Source organism: Cheilinus undulatus, linkage group 6 (genome assembly GCF_018320785.1).
Source record: "Cheilinus undulatus linkage group 6, ASM1832078v1, whole genome shotgun sequence".
NCBI lineage: Eukaryota > Metazoa > Chordata > Actinopteri > Labriformes > Labridae > Cheilinus > Cheilinus undulatus.
Window position 1 is genome coordinate 51,500,461 of NC_054870.1, and position 21,639 is coordinate 51,522,099.

The 21,639-nt window shown below is 40.2% G+C and overlaps 1 protein-coding gene across 1 annotated transcript in view; it reads left to right on the forward strand.

Annotated features, from left to right (window-relative positions):
* wdr11 (WD repeat domain 11) overlaps positions 1-21,639 on the forward strand; it is a 127,892-nt gene that overhangs the window by 16,522 nt on the left and 89,731 nt on the right. Inside the window, exons 6-10 of the mRNA XM_041789390.1 lie at positions 1,188-1,353; positions 5,372-5,483; positions 5,970-6,168; positions 10,157-10,257; positions 20,669-20,845. Of these exons, the coding sequence (XP_041645324.1) occupies positions 1,188-1,353; positions 5,372-5,483; positions 5,970-6,168; positions 10,157-10,257; positions 20,669-20,845 (755 nt within the window). The remainder of the gene's footprint in view (positions 1-1,187; positions 1,354-5,371; positions 5,484-5,969; positions 6,169-10,156; positions 10,258-20,668; positions 20,846-21,639) is intronic.

The following is a 21,639-nucleotide window of genomic DNA, read 5'->3' on the forward strand; positions in this document are numbered from 1 at the left end:
ACTCTCTCCTCCATGTCTTTATGGACCTTGCTTTGTGCACTGGTGCTGAAGTATTCAGAGTTCCTTTGACTGGAACTAAGGGGCCAAGCCCAGCTCCTGAAAAACAAGCCCACACCATAATCCCCCCTCCACCAAACGTTACACTTGGCACAATGCAGTCAGACAAGTACCGTTCTCCTGGCAACCACCAAACCCAGACTCGTCCATCAGATTGCCAGATGGAGAAGCGTGATTGGTCACTCCAGAGAACGTGTCTCCACTGCTCTAGAGTCCAGTGGCGGCGTTCTTTACACCACTGCATCCAACGCTTTCCATTGCACTTGGTGACGTATGGCTTGGATGCAGCTGCTTGGCCATGGAAACCCATTCCATGAAGCTCTCTACCACTGTTCTTGAGCTAATCTAAAGGCCACATGAAGTTTGGAGGTCTGTAGCCATTGACTCTGCAGAAATTTGGTGACCTCTGTGCACTATGCGCCTCAGCATCTGCTGACCCCGCTCCATCATTTTACGTGGCCTACCACTTGGTGGCTGAGTTGCTGTCGCTCCCAATCACTTCCACTTTGTTATAATACCACTGACAGTTGACTGTGGAAAATTTAGGAGCCAGGAAATTTCACCACTGGACTTGTTGCACAGGTGGCATCCTATCACAGTACCACGCTGGAATTCACTGAGCTCCTGAGAGCGAGCCATTCTTTCACAAATGTTTGTAGAAACAGTCTGCATGCCTAGGTGGTTGATTTTATACACCTGTGGACATAGAAGTGTTTGGAACACCTGATTTACATTATTTGGATGGGTGAGCGAATACTTTTGGCAACATAATGTACATGCATACTTTTCTTAGATTGACTTAGGCTTGATCAGAGCAGTTCTGTTGGGTTTGAGGTGACTTTTTAAGGTTGAGGTGAGCTGTGACATCCTGAAGTTGAATAATATTTGATTTTGATTTTCAGTTTAATACAATAAAATTAACTTTTACTCTCCAAGCAGTTCTTGTGTGCAGGATATCGTGTTTAAAATTATAAGAGTAGAACCTTCTGAAAATACAGGGCTAAATCAATTTAAAGTTAAATATGTGTTTTAGACTCTTACCTTATCATTGCATGAGTATGCAGGAATTTTTCATCAGTTTAATGAATGATTTTCTCCCTTCTCTGTCCTCGTCTCTGTCCCTCCATAAGTGCCGAGGCGGTGACGCTGAACGACTGCCTGCAACTGTCCTACCTGCCGTCTAAGAGGAACCACATGCTGCTGCTGTACCCCAGAGAGATCCTCATCCTGGACCTGGAGCTCAGCCAGACGGTGGGCGTGGTGGCCATCGAGCGCTCGGGGGTGCCCTTCATCCAGGTGACACTCTGCATTAAAGTATCTTACCTGAAGCTAAGCTGACACCAGGGCGACTGTTGTACACTTACATGGCATTATCCATCTGGGAAACACCATCCGGATGATGTTAAGAAAGGGTGGAACCTTTCAAAATAAAACTCAGAGGCTAATTGGACAAATGCTCTGTCTGTTACGAGCCAATCAGAGCAACAAAACATGACAGAGCTGGTGTTATTTAGATGAAAACAGGCATTTAGGGTGTGTCTTAGCACAGGACTTTATTATGTACTGCACTGAAGTGACTGTTTGGTGGAAACAGCCTTAATTTTAAAGGTCAGGATAAAGCAGAGAGTTTCCTATTGAGCAGTGCATCGTTATGTCTTAGGTCTTTGTAGGTGAAGTAAAATAAAGAATGGCTGTGCTCTAACACCTCTCCCACACCATCGCCGTCTCCCTTCCCTCAGATGAACCCGCTGCAGCAGCAGCTTTCTACTTTTATTGCAATACACAAAGGCTTTTACCAAAATCTGTCTCTTTTTATGGATGATTCTCAGTGGGAGCCAATTCCTGCTGTCATGAGTGATAAAATCCCCCACTTCTCTTCCTCTCTCACGGCTCACCTCATCAAGGTGTGAGCTTCAAAAAGCAGCTCTACATGTCGTCTCTCTTTCTGCTCCTTTCTGTCATTGCTTTCACAGACCTTTACGTGAATATTTCCTTCTTCTGGAGTCCGGAGTTTTAATTAAAAACTGATGAATGCTTTGAAGGTGTTAGATAAGGATTTGTGAAGGCTGCAGAGCTGCCAAAGGAAACTGAACCGCCTCTAAATGTCACTGTTCATCCTGCTTTCACTCTGAGTTCAGAGGCTCTGTGAGGAAGTGACAAATGTACTGGTTACCAGTCATCCTTTAATACCAGTCATCCTTTAATACCATTCATCCTTTAACACCAGTCATCCTTTAACACCAGTCATCCTTTAACACCAGTCATCCTTTAACACAGTCATCCTTTAACACCAGTCATCCTTTAATACCATTCATCCTTTAACACCAGTCATCCTTTAACACCAGTCATCCTTTAACACCAGTCATCCTTTAACAACAGTCATCCTTTACTACCATTCATCCTTTAACACCAGTCATCCTTTAACACCAGTCATCCTTTAACAACAGTCATCCTTTACTACCATTCATCCTTTACTACCATTCATCCTTTAACACCAGTCATCCTTTAATACCAGTCATCCTTTAACACCAGTCATCCTTTAATACCAGTCATCCTTTAACACCAGTCATCCTTTAATACCATTCATCCTTTAACACCAGTCATCCTTTAATACCATTCATCCTTTAACTTGAGTGACTGGGGATGACGGAGGGAGATGTCTGGAGTTTCAATATACCAACGGTGATGAAAAGTTTATCAGACTTTAGCGTATCTTAGATTTAAAGCCACAGTTCCGAAAAAATTGTTTCGCTATGTAAAATGTAAATAAAAACAGAATGATTGTCAAATGTCCTAAACCCATTTTTTACTCATAGTAGAATATAAACAACATATCAGATGTTGAAACTGAGACATTTTACTACTTCAGGAAAAGTATTAGCTCATTTTGAATTTGATGGCATCTCAAAAAGTAAAGAAATAAGTAGAGACAGGGCCATGTTTAGCATTGTGTAGCATCCTCTCTTCTTTTAACAACAGTCTGGAAACATCTGGGGAGTGAGGAGACCAGCTGATGGAGATTTGGGAGAGGAATGTTGTCCCATATTGTCTGATGTAGATTCTAGCTGGGTCTTCTTTGCTGATGGTCCAAATGTTTTCCGTTGGTGAAAGGTCTGGACTGCAGGCAGACCAGTTCAGGACCCGGACTCTTCTCTTGTGAAGCCATGCTGTTGTGATTGATGTGGTATGTGGTTTAGCATTGTCTTGCTGAAATAGTCTAGGCCTTCCCTGACAGGGACGTTGTCTGGATGGGAGCAGATGTTGCTCTTAAACCCCTCTCTACTTTTCAGCATTGATAGTTCCTTTCCAGATGTTAGAGCTGCCCACGCCATAGGCACTTATGCAACCCCATACCATCATAGCTGCAGGCTTTAGAACTGAGCCAGGAGAACAAGCTGGATGCTTCCTTTCCTCTTTAGTCCACAGGATATGCCATCAATGGATTCTTTGACCACAGAACAGTTTTCCATGCTTCCTCAGTCCATGTTAAATGAGCTCAGATCTAAAGCATGCATCTCTGATGGTATGGGGTTGCATTAGTGCCGTCTGCATGTCTTGATACTTCATGATACTGTTGATCATTAAGATGAATTGTATTTCTTGGTTTTGAAGCACATTGGTGTCAAAGTATTGAAGATTTGAGCTGCCCTCCTGTAGGGTTTGGTCCTCCTTCATCAGCTTCATTTCTCACTCTGGGCTGTTTGGTCTTAATAACTGTTCCTCTTGTCAAACAGCTCAAAGATGGAGAGCAGGTCTTTGTTTTCAGAGTTATCCTGGAGTCACAGAGCTGCAGAGTTTTATTAAAGCAGAGAGCAGAGGTTTATTACTCAACAGCCCAGACGCCGTCCGGCCGTCTCCTCCCTCCTCTAAGTGTTACAAAGAGCTTGTCAAATGGCCAAATTGCATGACTGATGACACAGCTTCAGAAAAAGTCTGGGCTGGAGTGTAAAACTGCAGGAGCTCAGAAAAACAAGGGAAACAAGCAGGGGGCATTTATACTGCGTACAGTCAGAGCTGGAGCAAAGTTCAGCAGGTCTATGTGAACTCAAGAAACACAGAACAAAATAGACCGCCATCCACGACAAGATAATCAGGTTCATGTTGGGTTGATTACCCCCATGACCAAAGTCAGCAGAGGCCTGATTAGCAGATGGTTCTGAGGTTATCTTGCCAGATTTTCATGAGTTGTGACATGTTTGGAGCAGGGGTTCTCAACCTTTGCCCGTGACCTGCAACATAAAGGTGCCAGAGACCCATGACCCCTACTGTACCTGAAGATGGTTGAACACAGCCATGCACATTCTAGAATAGTCACCCTAACCCATTCAAACTTGGGGCCCATGTTTAAGTTAAGCTGTGATATCCATTCATTTAACTGGAATAATAACCAATCGTATCAAAGCAATAAATATCCCAAATATCTTTTCTCATTCATCTGTGCCTTAGTATATAACCCTCTTAAAAATGTAAGCCCATTATCTTAAAAATGTGGTCAAAAAAGTTTTGAAATGAGATTTTAAAAGTAGCAGAAATGGGTTAGAAGTGGCAAAAATAAGGAAAGAATAGCAATAATGGGTTAAGGTGGCAAAAACAGACAGCAAATTTGGTGAAATTGGATTTAAAAGTGGAAAACTGCATTAAAAATGGGATAAAATTGGCAAAAAAAAAAACAGTTATGACAGGGGAAAAAGAGTCAATAATGGGTAGAAAAGTGTGAAAAGCATCTAAAAAAGTGGCAAAAATGTGGTAAATAGGAAGTAAAAAAAATTAAAACAGTAGAAAGAATAGGTTAAAAGTGGCAAAAAATGGATTCAAAGAAACAAAAAATGTTAAGAAAATGGCAAAAATGGGTTAGGAAAAGACAAAAAGGGTTAACAATGGGCATAAAAATGGTGAAAATGGAGAAAAAGCAGCTTAAAAGTGTCAAGAATTAGCAAAAAGTGTTAAAAATGTATTAAAAGTGGATGAAAACTGTTTAAAATGGGTCTGCTGCCTCAGCTGGTGCTGATATCTCCTCTCTTTTCCTCTTTACAATAACAGCAGCATAATCAGCTGATGTTCAGTGACTATCAGCTCCAACTATAACATAACATGCTTGGTTTCTGCACATAAACAGGCAGGAAGTGCCACAGCAGGACTAGAAACTGTAGATTTACTTTGCATATTCATCACACTGCTGTTAGTGTTTAGGTGGAGCTATGGAGACACGCCAACTCAAAGATACGCGACATCGTGCTGACTGCAGGAAACCTAACTGTGACTGCGATGTAACACAGCCAGATAAATCAGGCTTTATTCTCCCTCCTTGTTTCAGGTGATCCCCTGTGCCCAGAGAGACGCTCTCTACTGCCTCCATGAGAACGGCTGCATCACGCTGCGAGTGTGTCGCTCCACCACCTCCATCAGCTCCACAGAGGAGGCGACAGGTGTGAAACCTCCTCACACAGCTTAGTGCACAGCCTGCAGCCTTATTACTGCACAGACTCATTCATCTTTGTGTCAGGATAATCTGAATCCATCTCCCTTTTCTCTGACTGTCCCATCCATCCTCAGACTTTCTCTTACATGCTTGATGCATGCTGATCACATGGTTGTACTGAAGTTTCATTTCATTTCTTTTACATCTCTAATAGATATGTGTTTGGAAACTGGCAGGATAGAATCTAGTTATTGAGACATTCTTCTGTATGAATTACAGTCTGAGGACTTCATTGATAAATGTGGTCTTCTCTGGTATAATTTCCTGTCTTCCTATCTTCTCAAATTTCTCCATTATCTCTCCCTGCTCCTTTTCTCCTCTCTCACACTTCATAAAAATCGTCCCCAATGCTCATTTGGTTCCTTTAAATTAATTCTCCCACTTATCTCCTCCTGTTTCTCTCCTTTGTCTTCCTCCTCCTCCTCCTCCTCAGACCCCGAGCAGAGCGTCCATGAGCTCGTGTACGACCTGCGCTCTCAGTGCGATGCCATCCGAGTCACAAAGACAGTGCGGCCGTATCGTATGGTTATCTGCCCCGTCAATGAGAACAGCGCTGCGCTGATGGTCAGTGATGGTCGAGCCATGCTGTGGGAGCTGAAAACTCACACTGGCAGAGCTGCTGCTAATCCCAGGTATGAGCGCCAACAAAGACTCACAGATAAACAGCTGGATCTTCATGACCTTTGTGGTAAATGTCATACAGATAGCGGCCTGAGGAGAGGGAAAAAACATGAGTGTGATTGTTTCTGAAGCTCCTTCAGGTCTGTCTGTGGTTTTTACACATTCTCATCTGGCTACGGTAGCTGGATTTATCCAAAAAGCTCAATGCTACCTGGGTAAGGCTGGATCGAGGTCAGTTTAAGACATAATGTGCACAAACGTTAGGATGCCAGAGAATAAAGAAGAACTGAATTAACTTCTAGGGAAACATATTTAGATAATTGCAAAAAGAAAAAAAAAAAAGGGTAAATTGGCAAAAATGGGATAGTGGTGAAATGTGGCTACAGAGTGACAAAAATGGGTTTGAAAGAACAAAATGGATTGAATGGAAAAAATGGATTAGGAAAAAGGCAAAAGGGGTCAACAATGGGCATAAAAATGGTGAAAAGTGGATTCAAAGTGTCAAAAAGTGTCAAAAATTGGTTAAATGTGACAAAAATTTGTTCAAAAATGGGATAATAGTAGCAAAAATGGGCTAGGAAAGGCAAAGAGGGTCAATGATGGGTATAAAGATGGGGAAGAGCGGCTTAAACTGTCAAAGGTGACAGAAATTCCTTCAAAAATGGGATAAAAGTGGCAAAAATGTGTTAGGTAGGGCAACAAAGGGTGTTGAAAAGTGGATAAAAAGTAGCCAAATGAGTAAAAGTGTCATAAATTGGCAAAACCTGTCAGGAATGTATCAAAAGTGTCTAAAATGGGTGAACAGTGTTAAAAAGTGTTAAAAAGTGGCAGAAATGTGTTCAAGGGAACAAAAACGGGATACAAGTGGCAAAAATGAGTTAAGAAAAGCAAAAAGGTCAACAATGGGCATTAAAATGGTGAAAAGCGACCTAAAAGTGTCAAAAATTTGCAAAAAGTGTCAAAAATGTATTAAAAATGTCAAAAATGGAGGAAAACGGTTAAAAATGGGCAAAAACGTGGCAAACATATGTTCAAAGGAACAAAAATAGGACACAAGTGGCGAAAATGGGTTAGGAAAGGCAAAAAGGGTCAAAGCGACTATAAAGTGAAAAGCAGCTAAAAGGTGGTTAAAAATGTGGTGAAATGGGAAGTTACAAGAAGTATAACAGTAGAAAAAATAGGATGAAAAAGCAAAATTTGGTTAAGAAAGGTGAAAGGGTCAACAAGGGGCATAAAAACAGTGACCTGCAGCTTAGGAGTGAAAGCGTATAAAAGTAGCCAAAGGGGTTAAAAGTGTCAAAAAATTGATTTAGTGTCAAAATTAGGCAGCTTAAGTAGTGAAGAAGGGGTTAAAAGTAGCAGGAATTGGTTAAAAGTGGGGAAGATGGGCAAAAAGAGACAAAAATTGGTCAAATATGGAAAAATGTGGCAAAAATGGCCGTAATCAGTGATAAATGTTTTTGTAAACTGTTCTGTGGACAAGCTGCCATTCCAGAGTGGACTGAGACCCTCCTTATGAAGCAGTCTCAGTCTGCATTAACAAAACCCATAATGAAATATAAACCATCTCAGACCAGCTCAGGCTCCTGATCACACACAGATGTCTTTAAACTCCATTATCTCTGTAACCTTAAAGGAGCCTCCTCAGTGTTTATTTGGAGCTGATGAGCCGTGTTTCTCCCTGACAGACCGCTCTCTCCCTTTCTGCTGTCGAGGAGACGGTTTTGTTCTCCTCTCTGTGAGACCAGGATGAATCACAGCGAGTTTATTTTAGGTAACAGGATAAAACCACATCACTGAATTAAAGGTGTGCTTTTCTGTTAGTCTCTGAGTGATGAAGGCTCTAATTATAGAACTGTTTAGGCTGATTTACCTACAGTTTCTGAGAGGTTGGATTTCTGTTTCAGGATTATTTAACAATGGCTGTTCTCTTTGATTCTACATTAATGATTATCCCCTGCATGTCTGGGATAACGATGTGTCATATTTATTTTCAGGCATTTTAAGGCAAACAAATCAGTGAAAGTAGGTTTGATAAAGTGATAAAATGAATGTTTCAAGGGCTGAATCAGGCTTGTAGTCATAGGGAATTTGTCCACAGTCAAACCAGTTCAGTATTTCAGAGCTCAGTGTCCTGAGCCTGGAAACGTTAACAGTATCAGCTGATTTTTGTCACAGCACTGAGTGTTTTTTATGTCAGTTGATGTCACTTGAAAAAAAGATGAATTCAGTTTTTCATTAAAAAACTTAGTTTCATCAATAATAACAGAGATAGAAAGAATACTTGTCCTCCCTGATTCCTTTCTTTTGCATATCTTTCAGACTTGAATGTTTCAGATCATCAAACTAATTTTGATATTAGACACAGATAGTCTTAGTAAAACATCAGTTTTTAAATGATGATTCAGCTGTAAGAAAGAGATTGGTCAAGAGTGGCATCATGGGAGATGCAAGGCCGAAACCACTGCTGAAAAAAACATGAAAGGCTCATCTCACATTCGACTAAAACATCCTGGTTATCCCAAAGACTTTTGGGAAAATATTCTGTGGACTGATGAGATGAAAGTTGAACTTTTCAGAGCCCTAACCCTCACTGATTAACAGTTCCACCAACTTTTCCAGAAGTTACCAAATATGGCCGACTGTTTGGTAAAAATGGAGGAGAAAAGCCCTAAATATTAGACATTCCATAAATGCCTGTAATCCTTTGAAGCCTAAACGTTTCTTTAAAGGATGACATCATCTTCAAAAAATGAAATGATCTTCAGAGGATCAAATCATCTTCAAAGGATGGTATCATCTTCAAAATTGAAGTCATCTTCAGAGGATGACATCATCTTTAAAGGATGACATCATCTCCCCAGGATGAAATAATCTTTAAAGGATGACATCATTTTCAAAGGATGGCATTCCATCCTTGCCTTTTGCACACAGGCCAGTCTAGGCCCTAGGTGTCATGCCAATCTAACCAGTACAAGATTAGGTTGGTACTATATCTTCATGTCCTTTAACAGCATGTTTACAACAACACCAGGGAGAAAAGCTGTTAAATCTGGAGTAAAACTAACACAGCATTTCATTAAAGAACATCGTACCAACAGTAAAACATGGTGGACCTGGATCCAGGACCTGGATCATTTGCTGTAATTGATGGAACCATGAATTCTGCTGTTTACAATTCCTGAAGGAGAATGTCCGGATCAGTTCACGACCTTCAGCTCAAGCACACTTGGGTTATGGAGCAGGACCATGATCCCAAACACACCAGCAAGTCCACCTCTGAATGGACTAAAAACTACATGAAGGTTCTGGAGCGACCTAGTCAAAGTCTGGACCTAAATCTGACTGAGATGCTGTGGCATGACCTTAAACAGGCCATTCATGGCTGAATTAAAACAATTCTTCAGAGAAGAGTGGGACAACATTCCTCCACAGTGATGTGGAGGAATCTTGGCAAAAATTGAAATTTTTCCTTTTTAATGATTGTTGATGATTTTAAAAATGTTTGTGAACTTCATGGTAAATGCAGTTACTTACACGTTGAGCCAAGAGTTTGAGCTTCCTAGTGGTTTTTATTTCACGTCTCTATCTGCTACAGAGGCTGAGGAATAAAGATTCCTGTAAACGTTGAAGTTTTGTTATAAGTCTTTTCAGACGCTGCTTTGGTTTTAGAGGGTTTTTTAAGGTGGCCTTATATAAAGTAATTATTTAAAGCCACACATTTAACTCCCTTCTATTGATCTTTCAAAGGTGGAGCCCTGGTTGTATAGCCTCTGTCAGTAATTGATTTCCAGAACACATTTTTATGTTTTATTGAGGAGCATCTAATCGATATGAGGATTCAGCTCATCATGCTGCTGCTGTCTCATTCCTGTCTATAATCTAGGAAAAATGATTCACATCCATCCCGACCTACAGCGTTTATTTAACCCTCTTTAACAAAAGCCTGCCATATTTTCTGAATGTCTTTAATTAATTCTCTCTCCCTCTGTCTCTCAGCTCCGGTCTGTCGCCTCTTTACTCCCCCGTGGCGTTTTGCGGAGCTCCACTGGGTCCAAACCAGAAGAGGATTCAGGATCTGTCCCTGAACAGCATGATTGGTGAGACGGAAACTAAATTACATCATAACCACTGCTAGTAATAAACCTTTCCTATCCAGGCTTGTTTGTCTGTCACATTTTTCTGCACAGCAGCCTTTCCCAAACTCATGGGTCGACATGCAGGTAGATTTGTTGTTGTTTTTTCTCCACATACTGGTGTAAGGAGCTGTCTCTCTAGTCCTTCGTCTTCATACAACCACTGACTCCTCCACCCTGCCCTCGAGTGTGACTGCACGCTGCAGAGAGAGCGAGCATTACTGGACTCTGACTAACATTTAAAATGTTGTCCATGATGTCAAAGAGTGCATGAACGCTGGTTTCACTCAAGATTTAGGACAGCCTGCCCCAGTCTTTAGCACGCCGTGGTGAGAAATGTTTTTAAAGCCTTTAGGGCAGTGGTTCTCAAACTTTTTGGCCCAAGGCAAACCTAAGGTTATGCCAAAATCTCAAGGCACACCATATTTAAATCGATACAAAATAGACTTTTTAAATATTGTTACAGTCATGGTGGCCTATAAGGAGAGATAAAGGGGAAAACTTTCTGAGGCCCAGCCAACTGAGGGATCATGGAGATGGGAAAAGGTGGCAAAAATGGGTTAAAATGATGAAAAAACATGGCAAAATTTGGCAAAAAGTGGCAAAACAAAGTCAGAAATGGGTGAAAATTGGTTAAAAAGTGGCCAAACAATGGGTTGAAATTGTCAAAAACTTGTTGAAAGTGTCAAAATAGTGGCAAAAATGAGTTACAAGTGGCCTAAAAGGGTTACATGTTGTATAAAGATGGTAAAATGGGTTAAAAGTGATAAATAGGAGCAAAATTGGGCAATAAAGTTGTCAAACAAAGTCAAAAGTGGGCAACTATTGGCATAAAGGTGGCAAAATAGATCACAAGTGGCAGAACAGTGGCACAAAAGGGTTAAAGTTGCTAAAAGGCGGGAATAAGGGGTTAAAAGCGGTGGGAGGAAATGGCAAAAAATGGCCAAACAACAGCAAAATTGGGCAAAAAGTTCCAAAAAAAGTGGCAGAAATGGATCAAAAGTAGTAATGAGAATTGGTAAAAATGCTAAAAAAAAAAAAGCAGCAAAATGGTTAAAGTTGTCAAAAGAAGTGGCAAAATGGGTAGAAAAATTGGTTAACTTGGTTGAAAATAGCATGAATTAATAATTTTAACACCAGTTTCAACCCAATAAGAACTTGCCATGCTTTTCAGCTCTTAATGAGGTAACTGCTAGCCAGGATGCTAGCACCGATGCTACCCATCCAACACACATACACTGACATCATCAATAAATCACAAACCAATTGTCTTGGGTTTTTCAGGGGTCCAGCCAGATCTATGTGCAGGCCTAGTTACAGTACTTGCCATAAAGTTGTAGTAATAACATAAGACACAAATTCCCATGGTACACCTAGACTTGCCTGCTTTGCCACACCATTTGAGAACCACAGCTTTAGGGAGCCTGGGACCAAATCAGACTGGAATGATGGTGCAATGCCTTTGCTGTTTTATCAGTCAGAAGCAGCACCTTAAAGTCTGCTCTAGCCTGAACAGGAGGAGGAGAGAGGCCAGCACTGCAGTAATGTTCTCATATTTACACAACCTGAGCTGCTGCACTCTGGACCATCTGCAAACCTCAAACACTCTTTGGTAAACCCCATAGAAGGACATTACAATAGTTTAGCTGTGTCAGACCCACCTTTGCAGGACTACTGGCATACACAACTTTTTTTTTTTTTTGTTAAGATTTATTTTTGGCCTTGTTTTGATAGGACAGTGGATAGAGTTGGAAACAGGGGAGAGAGCGGGGAGAGACATGCAGGGGATAGTGCCACGGGCCGGATTCGAACCTGGGTCGCCTGCGAACATGGCGTGCGCCTTAACCACTTGACCATGGGCGCGCCCATACACAACTTTAAATAATCCTGAAAACAGTGAAGAGCAAAGATAAAAAACCTGACTCAAAGGTGATGAAGTAAAAACAACAGAGGACCCTGTATAGACCCTTGTGGCACCCCAGGCCTAACAGCACAGGGCTCAGATGTGTATGATACATGCCTCTTTAACAGGTAATAATGAGGAAATTGTGCAATCTAGGTATATACACTAATGACACTTTAATTGATTTATACACTAATGACATTATAAAATTCATGGATTTTTCTTCTGCTATAGCAGAGAGATTATTAAACGTGATTGTAATGGGAGTAAATGGGACATTTTTGTCCATGAATAGCTTATTAGGAAGGAAAGTTTTAAATTGGAAACTACTAAAAAACAAATCATGCATCAAAATGAATTTTGCTGTTAATCTTTGACATATCCAAGTCTGCACTCCATCTTGTATTTTATAGAAAATAGCTCATTTTGTCAAGTTATTTTCATCTAAAACTCTGGCACCATGTATTCAAAATTTAAAGGGTTAAAATCCGGACAATAATTAAATATTTGGTTGTCTTTTTAAAATCATGACTGAAGTTGATTCATAGATTTATGCCAAAAAATTGGAAAATATTAATCTGTAATATTTTCAAAGCAGGCTTTACTTGTGGATGTTTTTGTTTTGGCTCATTAGGGTGCAGAACTTAAAATCTGACACTACAAAAATACTACCCATGCATCAAAATAAATTTTGTTGTTAATCTTTGACACATCCAAGACTACGCTTTAGAAAACTTCCCCTGCCCGAAATCATGTTTTTTTTTAGAAAATAACTTACTCTCTGTGTATTTTTTTATCTAAAAATCACACCTGTATATTCAAGCTGGCATTTAAAAGGTTAAAATCTGTAAAATAATTAAAGATTCGGTAGTCTTTTAAATCAGGACTAAAGTTGATGAGTAGATTTAAGACAAAAAAGTGGACAATATTAATCTGTAATTTTTTCATAGCAGTTTTTACATGAAAACAACCATGGCTGTTTGGAGTTGAACTGGAATTTAAAGGGTTAACTTCCCCAAAATATTTAAGTATTTGGTCATTTTTGTCACAATTGAAGTTGATGAAAAAATAAATTAAAAAAGTTGGAGCTGATGAATATTGATGATCAGTTTATTTAACTGTAGTTCAAAGAGAGGGGACAGCAGAGATGCTGGATCAGCTGAGGTGAGGACGTGGATTCTAGAGAGAGTCGTAGATGAGGATATCACGTCTGATATTTTCTGATGCCAGCAGGCAGACTTGTGCTTCAGTTCAGGTGATTCGTGCTTGATCCCTCCTCTGACTTGACTCAGACTTGGGCACTCGTACACTCGTGTTCACCATCCTTAAAGTTTGACTGCTGCTACCTTCGTTCTGCTCCAGTTTGATTGGATGTTCTCAAAGACTCCCCTGAGAGCTCGGCCCCTCCTACTCTTCGTCTTCCTGCTTATGATGTGCCTCCATCTCTGTCTGCTCCTCTCTCTCTCCTCTTTGTTGGTTTACCGTAGAGCTCCGATCTCAGCGAGAACGTGTGTTTGGAATCAGAATGAAAGAATTATTCTATTTTTTCAAGCAGCAGAAGACCTCGGGGGAGAGAGAGCAGTCAGAGTTAAACACATACAGCAGCCTGCAGCGATGCTGCGTCTGACAGCTGCTCACTGAAGCTTTTGTTAGGAGTGAATGTCAGCGGCCTGCAGCCTGCTAAAGTTCACTGACAGACAGGCTTTTATTAATATCTGCTGATGATTGCAAAAAGCTGACACAACCAGGTTTACCTTCAATGCGTGGTTTTAGTTTTTATACAGTCATGCATTTCCTCTCAAAACAAACAGATATGCCAATCAATTAATCAGCAATCAATAAATATTGTGACAGCTTCAATCACACTGATATTTCCCGTCACAAACATAAAAAAAACCGAGGAAAGATCTAACTGCAACTGCAGGGTTTGTCATCACAGCTTCCCTCAGGGAACCTCACAGCAGATTTGTAAAAGACTACAAATCATTCCATCCTTGCCGATTAAAGATAATGTTGTTGTTTGAAGCTTATAAAACATTCCATCCTTGCCTTTTAAGATGATGTGGTCCTTTAAAGCCTATAAAACCTTCCATCCTTGCCTTTAAAGAAGATGATGTTTAAAGCCTATAAAACATTCCATCCTTGCTGATAAAAGATGGTGTTGTCCTTTAAAGCTTATAAAACATCCCATCCTTGCCTTTTAAGATGATGTGGTCCTTTAAAGCCTATAAAACCTTCCATCCTTGCCTTTAAAGAAGATGATGTTTAAAGCCTATAAAACATTCCATCCTTGCTGATAAAAGATAATGTGGTCCCTTAAAGCCAATAAAAGACTCCATCCTTGCCTTTAAAGATGTTGTGTTCCTTTAAAGCCTATAAAACATGCCATCCTTGCCTTTAAAGATGGTGTGTTCCTTTAAAGCCTATAAAACATTCCATCCTTGCTGATAAAAGATAATGTGGTCCCTTAAAGCCAATAAAACACTCCATCCTTGCCTTTAAAGATGGTGTGTTCCTTTAAAGCTTATAAAACATTCCATCCTTGCTGATAAAAGATGGTGTTGTCCTTTAAAGCTTATAAAATATCCCATCCTTGCCTTTTAAGATGATGTGGTCCTTTAAAGCCTATAAAACCTTCCATCCTTGCCTTTAAAGAAGATGATGTTTAAAGCCTATAAAACATTCCATCCTTGCTGATAAAAGATACTGTGGTCCCTTAAAGCCAATAAAAGACTCCATCCTTGCCTTTAAAGATGTTGTGTTCCTTTAAAGCCTATAAAACATGCCATCCTTGCCTTTAAAGATGGTGTGTTCCTTTAAAGCCTATAAAACATTCCATCCTTGCTGATAAAAGATAATGTGGTCCCTTAAAGCCAATAAAACACTCCATCCTTGCCTTTAAAGATGTTGTGTTCCTTTAAAGCTTATAAAACATTCCATCCTTGCTGATAAAAGATGGTGTTGTCCTTTAAAGCTTATAAAACATCCCATCCTTGCCTTTTAAGATGATGTGGTCCTTTAAAGCCTATAAAACCTTCCATCCTTGCCTTTAAAGAAGATGATGTTTAAAGCCTATAAAACATTCCACCCTTGCTGATAAAAGGTAATGTAGTCCCTTAAAGCCAATAAAAGACTCCATCCTTGCCTTTAAAGATGTTGTGTTCCTTTAAAGCCTATAAAACATGCCAGCCTTGCCTTTAAAGATGGTGTGTTCCTTTAAAGCCTATAAAACATTCCATCCTTGCTGATAAAAGATAATGTGGTCCCTTAAAGCCAATAAAACACTCCATCCTTGCCTTTAAAGATGTTGTGTTCCTTTAAAGCTTATAAAACATTCCATCCTTGCTGATAAAAGATGGTGTTGTCCTTTAAAGCTTATAAAACATCCCATCCTTGCCTTTTAAGATGATGTGGTCCTTTAAAGCCTATAAAACCTTCCATCCTTGCCTTTAAAGAAGATGATGTTTAAAGCCTATAAAACATTCCACCCTTGCTGATAAAAGATAATGTGGTCCCTTAAAGCCAATAAAAGACTCCATCCTTGCCTTTAAAGATGTTGTGTTCCTTTAAAGCCTATAAAACATGCCATCCTTGCCTTTAAAGATGGTGTGTTCCTTTAAAGCCTATAAAACATTCCATCCTTGCTGATAAAAGATAATGTGGTCCCTTAAAGCCAATAAAACACTCCATCCTTGCCTTTAAAGATGGTGTGTTCCTTTAAAGCTTATAAAACATTCCATCCTTGCTGATAAAAGATGGTGTTGTCCTTTAAAGCTTATAAAATATCCCATCCTTGCCTTTTAAGATGATGTGGTCCTTTAAAGCCTATAAAACCTTCCATCCTTGCCTTTAAAGAAGATGATGTTTAAAGCCTATAAAACATTCCATCCTTGCTGATAAAAGATACTGTGGTCCCTTAAAGCCAATAAAAGACTCCATCCTTGCCTTTAAAGATGTTGTGTTCCTTTAAAGCCTATAAAACATGCCATCCTTGCCTTTAAAGATGGTGTGTTCCTTTAAAGCCTATAAAACATTCCATCCTTGCTGATAAAAGATAATGTGGTCCCTTAAAGCCAATAAAACACTCCATCCTTGCCTTTAAAGATGGTGTGTTCCTTTAAAGCTTATAAAACATTCCATCCTTGCTGATAAAAGATGGTGTTGTCCTTTAAAGCTTATAAAACATCCCATCCTTGCCTTTTAAGATGATGTGGTCCTTTAAAGCCTATAAAACCTTCCATCCTTGCCTTTAATGAAGATGATGTTTAAAGCCTATAAAACATTCCACCCTTGCTGATAAAAGATAATGTGGTCCCTTAAAGCCAATAAAAGACTCCATCCTTGCCTTTAAAGATGTTGTGTTCCTTTAAAGCCTATAAAACATGCCAGCCTTGCCTTTAAAGATGGTGTGTTCCTTTAAAGCCTATAAAACATTCCATCCTTGCTGATAAAAGATAATGTGGTCCCTTAAAGCCAATAAAACACTCCATCCTTGCCTTTAAAGATGGTGTGTTCCTTTAAAGCCTGTAAAACATTCCATTTCAACTGCAGACTCTGCCTCAGAGTGATGGGTTCGCTGGGCATTCAGACTTAAGTCAGAGTCTTTGGGCTCGTGGTCCTTGGTCATGTGAGGTCTGGACCTGGTCTGATGGACAGAGACTCCTTTGTGGTGACTTCTCTTTTGGGGTATCGTTGTTAGACCGTGTTTCTAATGCTGACTCAGGAGAGTCAGGGAATGGGAGGGGTCAGCTGTGCTCCTGTCTGTCTGTCATGGTTGAGACTGGGTGCCCAGGACCTAAACATATTTTTCTAATCTGTCAGCTGAAGTATCTCTAGTGTCTAAAATCGACTAGAGTCACATCAAAGTTAAAACTCTCATTGTGACAGCCCAAACATCCTCTGCCCTGCATGTGCTCATTTAAAGAGACATCTACTTTCCAACGCATGGACAGCTGTTACGGTGCTTGAAATGAAGTCTGATGGAAGTTTTCCAGTGGTACTAATTATAACTTTAAGGTTATTTTCCCCTCAGAGGATGTCCTGTAGCTCTGCAGCAGATCTGACCGGCCATAAAGGAAGTATTAAATGAGGTCATTAACAGTCTGATCGCCGTCAGAACAGAGAGAAAAAGCAGCATCAACCATAATAAAAGCAGCCATAAAGCCTAAAATGGATGGAGCTTATAGATAAAACATTGGTTTGTGTCTTTATTGTCTCGACTCACGGCTCTTTTTTAGCTCATTAACGGCCTGAGTCGACACCAGAGGCTTCAGAAAACAAACAACGTTGGTGTTTTTCTGCAGCAATTAAACAGATTAAAAGAAGAACTTTGGATTTGATGGGTGACACCGAGCTAAAAGTTTTACCCGTAATGAGCTCTGGAATAAAAACGTAGAGGACAGATAAATGCACATCTCTGATGCAACACAGTTTGTTTGGTGTTTGATCATCATTATCCTGTTTATTTTAATGCTATCACCCAGAACGTGGCACAGAAACACACAGCTCACTCAGAAAGTTTTTAATTTTTTTGGTTCTGTTATGTCTCAGCCTGATGTTACAGTCATTTAACCTTGCAAAGCAGATGGATACGCACATTTCCTTGTTTTTCACTGGCGAATCCATCTTGTTAAGCTCCCACCTGAACCGTTTGGGCCCGGTTAGAAAGTGACAGTACCAATCAGCGACGGGGGGCAGTACTTTCAGGCACGGTAGAGTTGTGAAATAAACAAGCAACACCAAGAGGCCGGTGCAATTATGGCAAAAGAGCTTAGCGTGGATGCTGCTAAAGTGTCAGTTTTATCAGAATTTGACGACATTTCTTTGTTAAAAGAAGAACAAAGAACAGCAGTGAGTTGTTTTCTTTTCAAAAAGTTGAGTATTACATGTCTATAGGCGCCATGTTTCACGTTATTCCCCGTAGCTGCGCAAGCGCAGCTCGATAGTGGCTGCGTCACGTGTTTTGTTGCTCTGATTGGCCCATAGAGATGTGACAGACAGAACGTTCATCCAATCACACTCCAAGTTTTTTTCAGATCCTCTGCCTTTTCTCAAATGTTTCCTATTGAAGCATTCCCAGATGGATGTGTGAAACACATCCATCTGACGTGTCAGGTTAACAGTCATTTCTATTCACATAAATCTTCACTCAGTACCCTATCATGACAAAGTGAGAACAGAATTTTAGAAATTTTGCAAATCTTTAAAAAATAAAAGCTGAAATATCACATTGACATATGTGTTCAGAGCCTCTATAAAAACACTGTGAATCAGTGATTCTCAACCCTGCTCAACCAAGGAGACAAATTGTTGAAAACACCTTTGCAAGAGCCACAATCTAAGCAGGGAAAAATGGGTGAAAGTGGCAATGAAAAAAGTTAAAGCTGGCCAAATAGGTAAAAAAGCTGCAAAAAAATGGCCAAAATGGGTGAACGGTGGTGAAATAGGCAGACAATGACAAAAAATGGGTGAAAAGTGACACAAAAAAATGGAGAAAAAGTAGCAGAAATGGGTGAGGTGTGACAAAAAATTGCTTTCAGATTGCAATAATGGCAAGAAAGGCAACAAAAACTAGGCAAAATTGAGTGATAAGTGACTCAAATTGGCCAAAAGCAGCAAAAAGGTGTGAGAAAATTAGTGAAAAATGACCAAATTTGGCAAAAAGCATCAAAAAGGTGGGGGAAAATGAGTGAAAAATAACTAAATTTGGCAAAAAAGCGTCAAAAAGATAGGGGAATTTAGTGAAAATGACTAAAGTTGGCACAAAGTAGCAAAGGGTGGGGGAAAATGAGTGAAAAATGACTAAATTTGGCAAAAAGCAGCAAAAGGTGGGGGAAAATGAGTTAAAAATGACTAAATTTGGCAAAAAGTAGCAAAAGGTGGTGAAAAATGAGTGAAAAATAACTAAAGTTGGCAAAAAGGTGTGGGAAAATGAGTTAAAAGTGACTAAAATTGGCAAAAAGCACCAGAAAGGTGGGGGAAAATGTGAAAAACTAACATGTAATGGCAAAAAATGGGCAAAAGTAGCAAAAAAAGGGAAAATGCAATTTACAAAAAGGCAGGATAAAAGAGGCAAACTCTGGTGAAAACAGGTAAAAATGGGATTCAAGTGGAAAAAAGGGTAAAAAAAAAAAGAGCAGCAAAACAGCATGTCAGAATGGATAATTCTGAGGTCATAGTTTCCCTTTTATATGGTTTTCCAAGGTGGTAATATTTCAAATTTAGACACAAAAGAGCAACAAATCCTCACAGAAGAGCCACATGTGGCCCTGGAGCCACACCTTAAGTATCACTGCTGTAAATGTAGCTCTGGTTCTGCCCATTTCTTTGATATTTGCTGAGATATTTCTACACCTTGATTGGAGTCCATCTGTGCTAAATTAAACTGATTGGACATGATTTTGAAAGGCACACTCCTCTCTATAGAAGGCCTCACAGCTGACAGTGATATCTGAGAACACCCCCACAGCATGACGCTGCCACCACGCTTCACTGTTGGGATGATGACAGAGCAAAAACCAAGCCATGAGTTCAAAGGAGCTGCAGAGCTGCAGAGCTCAGAGACAGGATTGTTGACAGGCAGTCTAAGGGTTGTGGGACCAGTGTGTGACCTCACAAATGCGCCTCTGGAAGAATGGTCAAAAATTCCCATAAACACACTCCCAAACCTTTTGGAAAGCCTTCTAGAAGAGTTGAAGCTGTTATAGCTGCAAAGGGTGGACCAACATTTAAAGCCTATGGATTAAGAGTGTGATGTCACTTAAATTCATATGTGAGTCAAGGCAGGTGAGCGAATACTTTTGGCAATATAGTGTATGTACAACACATGGCATCAAAAGGTACCATTTATATGGACATTCTTACCCTTAGGACGCCTTTGTTTGCAGTTTATTTCGTATCTTAATTGTTGCTTTCTGATATCTTAGTTTATTTTAACACACACGCAAAATAAAGCCAGGCTTCTCCTCCGCTGTAGTCTAACATTTCTAAAGCCACATTTCTGTCTGCCAGTGAGTCGTGCAGGGAGAAATCTAAAGTGTGTCTGCTGTGTTAATGAAATAGCGTCATGGTCGACTGCTGCAGGATTCCTCCATAAATCCTCCTCAAACTCTCTCTGAGGATGTTAACAAATCAAACTGAAGAATAGAGAATATAAAGATCCGTTTAAGGAAATCATCCCAGCGCAGACGTTTTCCAGACACATCATCTAAATTAGATCAGCTCCAGTGGTTTTAATGAACACATTATTTTTACATGGGACACGCTTATTTTAACGCATACAGGATAATAAAGGAGTGCGACCAGGAGTAAACAACATAATAGGATATTCTTAATGGAGCTTCAGTCATAGAGATGGTTTTTCAGTAAACAGACACCATGTTTACCCTGGATTATGTTTTTAGATAATGTCTAACATGCTGAATGGGACCCAGTCACTCCTTTTATAATGCTGTAAATGTTTTTGATTCGTAGGTCAGACGCTGATCGCCGGAGAGACTCCGCCTCCGTCGTCCAACCAGCAGGAAGTGCAGCTGAAGTTCCTTCTCACCGGTCTGCTGTCAGGCCTTCCGCTGCCACCCTTCGCCATCCGCATGTGTCCTCCTCTTACCACCAAGAACATCAACCACTACCAACCGCTGCTGGCTGTGGGTACGTTATGAACACGATGCTCACTCACGGGAAAATGGCTCGACCAATCACAGGGGCTGGTTTTCAGTCTGGTCAGCGGGGGTTAATTTCAAAGACAGTACTAGAGTACTATCCAGGAATGGTTTAATAGGGTTGTGTTACTGTTTTTACAATAGGGGACCAAATGACCGCTTAAACTGTGTTCATCTATAGCCACAGTTCCAAAAAAGTTGGTTCGCTTTCTAAATTAAAAAAAAAAAAAAAAAAAAAAAAAACTGAAGTCGATGTTAAAGTCTTATAAACCCAGATTTGATTCACAGTAGAAGAGAAACATTTGAGGCGTTTTAACATTTCAGGAAAAATATGAGCTCATTTTGAATTTGATGGCAGCAACTCATCTAAAAAATAGTAGGAACAGGGCCATGTTTACCAGGGTGTAGCATCCCTTCTTCTTTTGGCAACAGTCTGGAAACATCTGGGAGGTCAGGAGACCAGTTGATGGAGTTTTGGGGGAAGAATGTTTTCCCATTCTTGTCTGGTGTAGGATTCTGGCTGGGTCGTCCTTTCCTGGATGTTTCCTTTTCTGATGGTCCAAATGTTTTCTGTTGGTGAAAGGTCTGGACTGCAGTCAGACCAGTTCAGGACCCGGACTCTTCTCCTGTGAAGCCATGCTGTTGTGATTGATGTGGTATGTGGTTTAGCATCGTCTTGATGAAACAGTCAAGGCCTTCCCTGACAGAGACGTTGTCTGGGTAGGAGCAGATGTTGCTCTTAAACCTCTCTGTACTTTTCAGCATTGATAGTTCCTTTCCAGA